At 42.4% G+C, this 12,350-nt stretch overlaps 1 protein-coding gene across 4 annotated transcripts in view; it reads right to left on the minus strand.

The window, feature by feature from the left end:
* The window catches only part of NASP (nuclear autoantigenic sperm protein), a 40,215-nt gene that overhangs the window by 9,071 nt on the left and 18,794 nt on the right, over positions 1–12,350 (minus strand). For 3 of the 4 annotated variants that reach the window (XM_072772383.1, XM_072772385.1, XM_072772384.1), the window contains 5 exons: positions 11,381–11,431; positions 9,156–9,266; positions 4,629–4,709; positions 2,841–2,950; positions 923–1,939 (listed from right to left, as the gene is read on the minus strand). In XM_072772383.1, the coding sequence (XP_072628484.1) occupies positions 923–1,939; positions 2,841–2,950; positions 4,629–4,709; positions 9,156–9,266; positions 11,381–11,431 (1,370 nt within the window). The remainder of the gene's footprint in view (positions 1–922; positions 1,940–2,840; positions 2,951–4,628; positions 4,710–9,155; positions 9,267–11,380; positions 11,432–12,350) is intronic. The other variant, XM_072772386.1, reaches the window with a different exon arrangement.

Consider the following 12,350-nt stretch of genomic DNA (forward strand, 5'->3'; position numbering starts at 1 on the left):
GAGAACTCTTAAAGTAGTCTGTCAGTTATATGAACTAATAACTATTAACTGGAATATACCTGTAGTTATTAATATCAACGTTAGATAAGCCTTACAGACAGTAGAATCCTCAAATGATAGTACCACTCAAGTCAGACGTGCCAATTATGTAAATGCTAGAGACTTATACATCTTGATGGAATTGAATCAAAATTAAACCAGTAATACTACACAAAGCATCCCACAGTTTATGTTCTAAGTAATAAAAACTTCAGTTTAGCAGCCAAAGCAAGCATGAAATGAGGGGGAAAGCAGCAAGAGGGCTAAATGTTAATTTTTTTGTTATCTTTTGGAGGAGGCTAATTTAAAACTAATGCAAATAAGCCTCTGAACACTTCCTGAAGACTAAAAGTAAAAGAGAGTCACCAGAATTCTTTCACTGTGGTTAACTGCCTTCATTTAAATGGCATGCCTGCTTAAGTGTACCAATTCACTGGATTCTACTGCTCTAATCCTGCTTCCTAAAGTGGAGAATAGGAACCATGTGAACAGTAAATTAAATAATCCAGAGGCATGCAAGTGAACATCCATTCAGCATTCTCTGCCAGCCTAGCCCACTATTTCCCTACCTACTCCACCAGCCCCCATCCACCTTTATTGGCTAGTATGTACAAGTTACTGATAGCTAGCCAAGTCTCAGAAATCACAGAGAAGGCCTATTTTGCAGTTAGTAAAAGTGTTAGTTTATAAGCCTGCTGAAGACTTGCATTTTGACTTGCTCAACTTATCACAATCTTCTTAAGCTATCCCCATTTTCATTTAGCCCTTTTCTAATCCAAAGGCAGACGGAAAATCCTGAATGGAAGGCTGACTTTTACCCATGATTAGTGAGTCAAATCCAGAATGTACTCCACCCACTGCAGCTCTTGCATATCCCGGTTACCTTCACCCTCTTTCATCTGTTCTTCTCTTTCTCGTGTTTCTTCATTAGCAGCTATCTTAACTTTGTCTTCAGGCGATTTCTCAGGAGCCCCCCGGGCTACCTTGGTCTCAACCCCATCTCCAGCTGCCTCAGACTCTTCTATGGACAGCTTAGTTTCCTCCTCCTGGCTAGGAACCAACTCTGCCCTGACCTCCTCCTCTAGTCCTGAGCCATCTTTTGTTTCTGTCAGTTCTTCTACATTAGTCTGTTGTTCAACAGGAGTCTGATCTCCTGCAGCTGACAATCCATTGACTATACCATCCTTAGGGAGAACTGTGGCCTCCTGTCCAGGCTTCTCAGAGACTTCTGACCCAGCTTCTGCAGCTGAGGCCTCTGCAAGCTCTATTGTCACCTTTGGTGACTCTTCAGCAGGAGGCATTTCTTGCCCTACCAGCTGCTCAAGAACAGCCCTTCCTGGCTCATTTTCAGAGGCAGCTGCTACCTGTTCCTTTGGCTCATTCCCACCCCCAGCCACTGGCTTGACTGCTGAATCTATAGGCTCTGCTTCTGCCTCCACTGCAGTATCCTGCTTTTCAAGAGTTGTAACAGGTTGCTCTCCTGAAGCTTCTTTTGGCTTCTCCTCTATGCTCACAATTACTTCTCCCTGCTTCTCCTGACCTTTTTCTCTGCATTCATCTTGCACGTCAGTTCCACAAACTGATTTTCCTTCCTCAGCATCTGGGGCTTCCTGTTCTGGCTTCCCAGAAGCGACCTTGGCTTCATTCAGTCCTTCTGGTGCTGCTATTTCTTTTGCCTCAGTGGTTTCAGTTAACTGATCTGGAGTGGACTCAACTTTTTCCTGTAGTTCCTCTGTAGGCTCACTTATATCCATGTCTTCTCTTCCACCCTTCTCCATTTCATTTTCCTGCTCTTTATCAATTTCAGGCTTTACCAGAGACTGGTCTTCTGGTTTTTTTGCTTCTTCTTTTTCTCCCATGGCGTCATAAACCTGTTCTCTCAACTCTTCCCTTGCTTCCTCTACATGGTTAAAGAACATGAAGCATAAACATGTCTTCGAATTTAGTGATAAAGGCATAAATGGAAACTAAAAATACATTCCCTTTAAACCCTCAAACAGCCTGGCTTAAATTTTAGCAGATGGCCTAAAAAATTATCTGCCCCCTTGAGAAAAGCAAAGGGAATAGTCCCAGATAGCAGAGCAACTTATTGCAAAAGAAACCCAAGCTCCTTAAATATTATTTTTACTTGAGCATTTTGATTATCAGTTAGGTTAAGAGATGCCAAGCTTTATGCTCTCCTCTAAACATTATAAACCTCCAACTAATATGTAAAACTCTAGTAGCCATACTCCACTAAGAAGTTACTTTTCTTAGACAAAAATGTAAAAATACTCCAGAAGTACTGCTATTAAAATAACTGAGCTGGGGATCCCTGGGAGGCTCAGCAGTTTGGCGCCTGCCTTTGGCCCAGGGCGCGATCCTGAGGACCCGGGATCGAGTCCCGCGTTGGGCTCCCTGCATGGAGCCTGCTTCTCCCTCTGCCTGTGTCTCTGCCTCTCTATCTCTCTCTCTATGTCTATCATGAATAAATAAATAAAATCTTTTAAAAAATTAAAATAAAATAACTGAGCTGCGCAGACTTTTAAATATTTGCATTAGAAAAACATTTAAAGTTGCTATATATTTAAAATGTCAATTTAAATGACCACATTTATTGGGGAAATTAAGTTTTCCTTTTACAAAAGCCTGCTGTCAATTTCAGTAATTGGCTATCTCCACACTGTAGTCTCCACCAGATGCAGGTACGACCCAATGCAACTTAGGAGAAACCATCCAGGACAGGGAGAGACCTACTCCCATCACTTGTACACAAGAAATAAACGTCGCATCTCCTGAACGTCACACGCAACTCCACGTACCATCTATGTTATCATTATTTTCTACCAGAGATTCATCTTCTGTTTTTTCTCCTTCCTCCTCTTCCACATGCACACCTTCTAGGGCATTTCCCAACACACCATTCTCCATTCTAGAACAAAAGGACAAAGCACCAAAGGTATGATAGTTAGAACCTAACGGTTTTTCTACAACAGAAACTGTAGTGCTATATTATAAAAGCAACAGTAAAACAATCAAGTGCAGAGAATATAAACTTTTAAGTATTCATTGAAGAAAAGCAGTGAGCAAAACTAATATAAATTAAGGCCATAAAAGCACTCAGAAAAAAAAAAAGCACACCCCTCATCCACCTGCCTAAAAAGCACCAATGACTCTTATCAAAAGATCAATTTAAAAAAAAAAAAAAAAAAGATCAATTTAGGGATCCCTGGGTGGCTCAGCGGTTTAGCGCCTGCCTTTGGACTGGAGTCCCAGGATCGAGTCCCGCATTCAGCTCCCTGCATGGAGCCTGCTTCTCCCTCTGTCTGTTTCTCTGCGTCTCTGTCTCTCATGAATAAATAAAATATTTTTTAAAAAAGATCAATTTATATTCACTTTACCATAGGGCCATATTTCTCAAACCTTGTATCTACCCCGTATTCCTCTAGTTGGCTTAAAAACATTCTGGCAAGACTTTCCTGACAAATCATCAAAATGACCTACAAAATTAAAAAACTTACCAGAACTGGATTAAATGAGGCATAAAATATTTGCTAGTTTGTGTACCCTCAATAGATTTTATTTTGGTTAATAAACTCCAGTGAAAAATACACAACTTTCCAATAGTTAAGACTACCTGTTTTATTTACTAAACATTTTCATACGGTAGTGTTTCCAAATTGTCCTTCATTCAGTCCTTGTTGAGGATGACTGTTCTGAGAGTGCTTTTGAAAATTCTCGCTCTAGGGGATCCCTGGGTGGCGCAGCAGTTTGGCGCCTGCCTTTGGCCCAGGGCGCGATCCTGGAGACCCGGGATCGAATCCCACATCAGGCTCCCGGTGCATGGAGCCTGCTTCTCCCTCTGTTTATGTCTCTGCCTCTCTCTCTCTCTGTGTGGGACTATCATAAATAAATAAAAATTAAAAAAAAAAAATTCTCGCTCTATATTGGACCTTAATAAATTATTGACCATCCTCTAATAGAAAGATCTCTGCTTCAAAAGACCCTAAAAGTCAAAACCCAAGCATAAGTTTACTCTGCATCAAGTGCCTTCCAAAACTTCCATCAATATTTTGCATTCCTTCTAAACCCCCTTAGTGAAACCAGCTCATATAAAGTTGCGAAGGTAGTAAATAATCTTGGCAAAAAACGAAACTTAAGTTTTTAAACAGACCATTAATGCGATTCAAAATACCCTACTTAAACACTGCAGTCTGAGGGACTCCTGGGTGACTCAGCAGTTAGGCGTCTGCCTTTGGCTCAGGGCGTGGTGACAGAATGCAAGGATGGAGTCCCACATAAGGCTCCCTGTGTGAAGCCTGCTTCTCCCTCTGCCTATGTCTCTGCCTCTCTCTCTCTCTCTCTGTGTCTCTCATGAATAAATAAATAAAATCTTAAAAAAAAAATTGCAGTTTGAGGGGCACCTCAGACTCTGCTTTTGGCTCAGTTATGATCTCAGGTTTGTCAGATGGGAGCCCCACGTTGGGCTCCCCCCCTCAGCAGGGAATCTGTCTAAGGATTCACCCTCTCCCTTGCCACCCCAAATCCCGCACTTGCTCTCTCTCAAATAAATCTTAAAAAATAAAAACAGTGCAGCTTGAAAGACATACCTTGCCAACTCCAGAAGGGATTTCCCATAGAAAAAGAAGGCTTCTCCACACTCATTAGCTGTCTCTCCATACTTCTTACCTCTACAAAGAGAATAAACATGAAAGATCTAAATTAACATCTAACCTGAAATATTTCTAGTTCTTTAAATTATAAAATAACATTTCTTCAGGGACACATCCTTCTAGGAAACTAATACTTCCCCCTTCTCTTGCTTTCAATTTAAGGACAAAGGGACTTTAAAAATGTATGGGGTGCCTGGGCCGTTCAATTAAAGGTCTACTCTTGATTTCAAGGTTTTGAGTTCAAAGCCCCATGCTGGGGGGTGCCTAGGTGACTCAGCTGGTTAAGTTTCTGACTGGCTCAGATCATGATCTCAGGGTCCTCAGATTGAGCCCTGTGTGAGTGAGGCTCTGCACTCTGTGGGGAATCTGCTTGTTCCTCTCCCTCTGCCTTTCCTCCAGATCATGCTGTCTTTCTAAATAAAATCTTTAAAAACAAACAAAGCCCCACTGTGGGCTCCATGCTGGGCATGAAGCTTTTTTTTTTTTTTAAGATTTTATTTATTCATGAGAGAGAGAGAGACAGAGAGAGAAAGAGGCAGAGACACAGGCAGAGGGAGAATCAGGCTCCATGCAGGAGCCCGACGCGGAACTCGATCCCAGGACTCCAGGATCGCACCCTGGGCCAAAGGCAGACGCTAAACCGCTGAGCCACCCAGGGATCCCCTGAAGCTTACTTTATAAAAAGGGCGGGGGGCAGCCCAGGTGGCTCAGTGGTTTAGCACCACCTTCGGCCGCGGGCCTGATCCTGGAGACCCGGGATTGAGTCCCATGTCAGGCTCCCTGAGTGGAGCCTGCTTCTCCCTCTCCCTGTATCTCTGCCTCTCTCTCTCTCTCTTCTCTCTCCTCTCTCTCTCTCCCTGCATGGAGGCTGCTTCTCCCTCTGTCTGCCTGTATCTCTGCCTCCCTCCCTCCTTCTCTCTCTCTCTCATGAATAAACAAATAAAATCTTAAAAAAAAAAAAGTGTGCTCGTGCATGCACACATAGACACACACACAATGTAGAAAGTTAATATACTGCCTGGTCTTTCTCTATATATATGTATGTTCCAAGTGACATCAATTTGCTACAGTTATAGTATATAATCTAAGAGCCAAACTACAGGGATCCCTGGGTGGCGCAGCGGTTTAGCCCCTGCCTTTGACCCAGGGCACGATCCTGGAGACCCGGGATCGAATCCCACGTCGGGCTCCCGGTGCATGGAGCCTGCTTCTCCCTCTGCCTGTGTCTCTGCCTCTCTCTCTCTCTCTCTCTCTCTCTCTGTGTGACTATCATAAATAAATAATTAAAAAAAAAAAAAAAAAAAAGCCAAACTACATTAACAGGTGTTTTTCCTCCTGTAAGATGAATGTCAGCCCAGAACAGTAACGGGACCTTTGGCTGAGACCTGAAGAATGAATCAAAGTAGAGATGCCTGGGTGGCTCAGCGGTTTGAGCATCTGCCTTCAGCTCAGGGCGTGATCCTGGAATCCCGGGATGGAGTCCACATCGGGATCCCTGCATCGAGCCTGCATCTCCCTCTGCTTGTGTCTCTGCCTCTCTCTCTCTCTCATGAATAAATAAAATATGTTTTTAAAAATGAATAAAGTATGTAGAAAGATATGTTATAGAGGTAACAGCTTATTCCCTGGAGTCGGACTACCTGGGTTCAAATCCCACCTCTAAACTTTTTTTTTTAAAGATTTTATTTATTTATTCCTGAGAGACACAGAAAGAGGGGCATACAAACAGGCAGAGGTTGATGCAAGCTCCATGCAGGAAGCCCGATGTGGGACTCGATCCGGGGACTCCATGATCACACCCTGAGCCGAAGGCAGGCGCTCAACTGCTGAGCCGCCCAGGCATCCCCTCACCTCTAAACTTTAGCTATATAAACCTTACATTTCGGGATCCCTGTGTGGCTCAGCGGTTTGGCGCCTGCCGTTGGCCCAGGGTGTGATCCTGGAGACCCGGGATCGAATCCCACATCAGGCTCCCGGTGCATGGAGCCTGCTTCTCCCTCTGCCTGTGTCTCTGCCTCTCTCTCTCTCTCTCTCTGGGACTATCATAAATAAATAAAAATTTAAAAAAATATATTAAAAAAAAATAAACCTTACATTTCATATGCCTTTACACATCTATAAAAAAAAAAAGAAGTATTTTACAAACTGCTTAAAGATCTACTCTAAAAATTGAATAATTGCCTATAATAGTATTTATTTTTATTTTTTGAAAGATTTCATGGGCAACCCCGGTGGCGCAGCGGTTTAGCGCCGCCTGCAGCCCGCGGTGTGATCCTGGAGACCCGGATCAAGTCCCACGTCGGGCTCCCTGCATGGAGCCTGCTTCTCCCTCTGCCTGTGTCTCTACCTCTCTGGCTCCTGAATAAATAAAATCTTAAAAAAAAAAAATAAATAAAGATTTCATTTATTCACTCATGAGAGACAGAGAAGAGGGAAGAGGGAAAGGGAAAACAATCACAAGTGTGCTAAGTAGGAAGGAGAAAGTTTTCTACTCTATGTAGAAAGAGATGAAAGTGACTCATGGAGTGAAAGACTCGCAGAAGTCATCCAAAGTCAGGCCAGCTAACAGCCATTAAGGTTTGGTGAGTATAACTAGACAAACTAAGCGCAAAGTATTATGAGGGTCATGTTTAAGTGTAATCTACTAGATTAGAATAGTGCACCTCAAATTTCCCCCCTAAATATCCTTAAAGGCAAGATAGTGAAAATGCTGATCTCTAGATATCTGGTAAGAAAATAAGCTAAGAAGTAGGTTTATTTGTGTTTATTCTTAGAAACTTATGATTTTGGCAGTTTACACTGTAAGATAAACCATATGTTTTTATTAAAAAAATACCTAAATACTTATTAGCATCCAATAAAATTTACACCCTATTCATAACATACCACGGGGTATGAGCCCCAGGTCTTCTGGCCCAAGTGATGACAAACTTAGACCAGAGGTCAGGAATTATGACAAGAGATTGATGCAGACACATCCAAGAACAATTCTGTTCTAGGTGTAGGGAGAGGGAGTAGGGTTGGGACAAGAATGGACAGACAGAACCCTAAGAAGGTATGAAGAAGCCAGAGGCTTTTAATCATAGTGAACCTGAAATCTAGTTTTATTATAAGCATTTCTTATGAGAAGATTTCTTCAATTCAACTGTATATAACATTAACTCATTAGGGATCATGGTTAACTTCAACTCCTACTGTTAACAGGATCTCAGAAGAAACTAACTAAAACCATCATAGGCTGAAAACCTATTGTTTGAAGACTTAACTCTTACTTTTTCTCTCAGCTCCAGAGATACATTAATAAAGTCTTTGGTTAAATCACATTTGAGGGACTAATGCTAACATGTTTCCTCACGATATAGATATATATGGCCACCTAGTGGTAGATGACAACTTCCAAACAACTGCAACAGAGAACAAAGATGCTAACAATCTGAAAAATGCTGTACTAACATCAGCATTAGTGGTAGGGTAACGGATCATTGTGGCCTGCTTGGTACTTTCAGGAGATTCCCCAGAAAGAGAACTTCAAGTTTTTGTTTTTGTTTTTTTTAAGATTTTATTTATTTATTCATGAGAGACACAGAGAGAGGCAGAGGGAGAAGCAGGCTCCATGCAGGGAGCCCGACGTGGGACTTGATCCCGGGACTCCAGGATCACACCCCGGGCCGAAGGCAGCATTAAACCACTGAGCCACCCAGGGATCCCCCAAGAACTTCAAGTTTTAAAAGTAAGTCCCAGAACAGGGGAACCTGAGTAGCTCAGTCAGTTGAGCATCAGACTATTGATTTGGGCTCAGCTCTTGATCTCACTTTTAAGTTTGAGCCCTGCACTGTGCTCTGCACTGGGCATAGAGCCTACTAAAAGGACTATAAAAAGTCCTTGGAAAACAAACTACCTTACTCAGTAAAAGCAAAGACTGAGTGAGATTTGCTCAGTGATATGTAAGTCTTATCATTAGTTACAGGAATAAACTTGTACGTGAAAAATATCCAGTCTTTTAAAACTCCTCTCCCTTCCCAGCCCCATAAGAAACTTTTTTTTTTAAGATTTTATTTATTTATTTATTCATGAGAGACACAGAGAGAGAGAGGCAGAGACACAGGCAGAGGGAGAAGAAGCAGGCTCCATCCTGGGAGCCTGACATGAGACTCAATCCCGGGTCTCCAGGATCACGCCCTGGGCCAAAAGCAGGTGCTAAACCACTGAGCCACCCAGGCTGCCCCATAAGAAACTTTTAACACATTGGGATGCTTGGGTGGCTCAGCAGTTGAGCGTCTGCCTTTGGCTCAGGGAGTGATCCCGGGGTCCAGGATCAAGTCTCACATCGGGCTCCCTGTGAGGAGCCTGCTTCTCCCTCTGCCTGTGTCTCGGCTTCTGTGTGTCGGAAAGGAAAAGGAAAAGGAAAAGGAAAAGGAACCTTTTAACACAACATAGCACATCATAGCAAAACACAATACTTACAAAAGACTAGCTGCTTCCTGGAATGCATTGACAGCTGCTGGAATATCCCCCATCACCAGATGTTTCTGTCCTAAACCCAACAGTTTCTTAGCTTCATTATCCACATCCAGGCTGCAAGAAAAAAATATTTTTTCAAGTATCAAATACTTAAAACAACAACAACATTTGTTGAATACCTGTTACATTTAAACCATTTTGACTTCTTTAAAACTTTGACCTCTCCAGCAAAGCTTAGTTAACTCATTTATTCATCACTATAAAAGCAAAAGAAACCCCAGGATGCCTGGGTGGCTCAGCGGTTGAGCATCTGCCTTCGGCTCAGGATAGGATCCCAGAGTCCCGGGATCAAGTCCCACAACAGGCTCCTCACAAGGAGCCTGCTTTTCGGTCTGCTATGTTTCTACCTCTGTATGTGTCTCTCGTGAATAAATGAAAGAAAGGAAGGAAAGGAAGGAAAAAGGAAAGAAAGGAAGGAAAAAGGAAAGGGGAAAGGAAAGGGGAAAGGAAAGGGGAAAGGAAAGGGGAAAGGGAAAGGAAAGGGGAAAGGGAAAGGAAAGGGGAAAGGGAAAGGAAAGGGGAAAGGGAAAGGAAAGGGGAAAGGGAAGGGAAAGGGGAAAGGGAAAGGAAAGGGGAAAGGAAAGGGAAAGGAAAGGGAAAGGAAAGGGAAAGGAAAGGGAAAGGAAAGGGAAAGGAAAGGGAAAGGAAAGGAAAGGAAAGGAAGAAATCCCAAAGCAATATTCTCAACAGCTTTCCTAGATTACTTTCTCTTTAAGGTTTATCTACTCACAAAGCCTATACTGTATGTCACTATAAACATTTGCTAATTAAGCAACAAACAAAAAAGGAATCTTAAATTCGTACAGGAAGCTGTACTACCTCTAAGAAAAATAAATGAAAAATATGTAGGTAGACAGAGCAAAAGATAATGTGGAATTGACATAAAAGGGCAAATAGATGAAATGGACCAGAACACAAAAACAGATACATGCCTACCACCACTTGAAATTTTGACAAAGGTACCAAGACAACTCAATGAGGGGAAAAAATCATCTTTCTCAACAAATGGTACTGGAATAATTGGATAGCCATATGCAATAAAGTAAACTTCAACCTTCTATCATACCACATACAAAAATTAACTCCAATGGATTAACAGACTTTCTAAACGTACAACTAAAAGCCCTAAAAATTGGGCACCTAGCTAGTTCTGTCCACAGGAGACTCTTGATCTCAAGCTTATAAGTTTGAGCCCAACACTGGGTGTAGAGATTATTTTAAAAATACATAAATAAAAAAATAATAAAAATACATAAATATAGGGGATCCCTGGGTGGCTCAGCAGTTTGGCGCCTGCCTTTGGCCCACGGCACGATCCTGCAGTCCCGGGATCAAGTCCCACCTCGGACTCCGGGCATGGGCCTGCTTCTCCCTCCTCCTGTGTCTCTGCCTCTCTATGTCTATCATAAATAAATAAATCTAAAAAAAAAAAAAAAAAACATAAATACAGGGAGGCCTGGGTGGCTGAGCAGTCGAGCGCCTGCCTTTGGCTCAGGGCGTGATCCCAGGATCCAGGATCAAGTCCCACATCGGGCTCCCTGTGAGAAGCCTGCTTCCCCCTCTGCCTGTGTCTCTGCCTCTCTCATGAATAAATAAAATCTTTTAAAAAGGGGAGGGGGGGATCCCTGGGTGGCTCAGCGGTTTAGCGCCTGCCTTTGGCCCAGGGCTCGATCCTGGAGTCCCAGGATCGAGTCCCACCTCGGGGTCCCTGCGTGGAGTCTGCTTCTATCTCTGAGTGTGTGTGTGTGTGTGTGTGTGTGTGTGTGTGTGTGTGTGTCTCTCTCTCTCTCTCTCTCTCTCTCTCGTTATGTCTACATGAATAAATAAATATTTTTTAAAAATCTAAATCAGCAGAAATATTCAAAAAGAATAGGCAAGTAACGAATGAGGAGCAGAACTAAGTAACTTTCAATTATGATATTTTACTCAATATGAAAAACCAGGGTGCCTGGGTGGCTCAGTTAGTTCAGCACCTGCCTTCAGCTCAGGTCATGATGCCAGGGTCCTGGGATGGTGAACCTCATCAGGCTCCCTGCTCCATAAACTACAGACAAGTATCTTAATATTCAGTCTCAACTGTTATCTATTAATAATAATACTGCCCTTAAGTTATATAGTTCTTACTTTATAATCCAAACATCAATCTACTGTACTGTAAAAAATCTTACCTCTCCACTTTATCTGCAGAGGTAGAAGGAGCAGGAGCATCTTCTTCAACCCTGTAATGAAAAATCAAGAGAAAAAAAAATAAGATGAAAGCTATTCTAAGCCTGGAAATTAAAAAAATTAAGAAAAAAATAAAGCCATAATAGAACTACCATTTATTAAGTGCCCAATAGGATATTAAGATCTCAAAAGTATTACTCACCTACATAATCAAATTTAATCTTCACTCAAATATCTGTTAAATGCCTATTTGCTAGCATGAGAATACTACAGTAAACAAAATGGTCACATCCTAGCTTTGAGTTTAGGATCAAGTGGAAAAGAGTGAAATATGTTATAATCTAACATATGCATTCCTAAAAACCTCACATTCTGTTAAATTGCTCACTAAAAATAAAGTTCTTAAAAAAAAAAAAAGCCCATAGTTTCCATGAATATTCAGTTTTGAAAAGTTTTAATAAAGATCTTTAAAAAATTTTGTAGGGGATCCCTGGGTGGCGCAGCGGTTTAGCGCCTGCCTTTGGCCCAGGGCGCGATCCTGGGGACCCAGGATCGAGTCCCGCATCGGGCTCCCGGTGCATGGAGCCTGCTTCTCCCTCTGCCTGTGTCTCTGCCTCTCTCTCTCTCTCACTGTGTGCCTATCATAAATCAATAAAAAACCCCACCCCCAGACACTCAGACTATACTCCAAAAAATATATTTCTCACTAGAAGGAACCAAAATCCCATTGAAAAATAATAGATTCAGGATGCCCAGGTGGCTCAGCAGTTGAGCATCTGCCTTCAGCTCAGGGTGTGCTCCTGGCGTCCCAGGTCGGTGTCCCAGGATTCAGTCCCATATCAGGCTCCCCTCAAGAAGCCTGCTTCTCCCTCTGCCTATGTCTCTACCTCTCTCTCTCTGTCATGAATAAATAAAATCTAAGAAAGAAAAACGAAAGAAAAGAGAAAAGAAAAAAAGATTCTAAGCCAAGGC

This window comes from Canis lupus, chromosome 13, assembly GCF_048164855.1.
Source record: "Canis lupus baileyi chromosome 13, mCanLup2.hap1, whole genome shotgun sequence".
NCBI classification, from domain to species: Eukaryota; Metazoa; Chordata; class Mammalia; order Carnivora; family Canidae; genus Canis; species Canis lupus.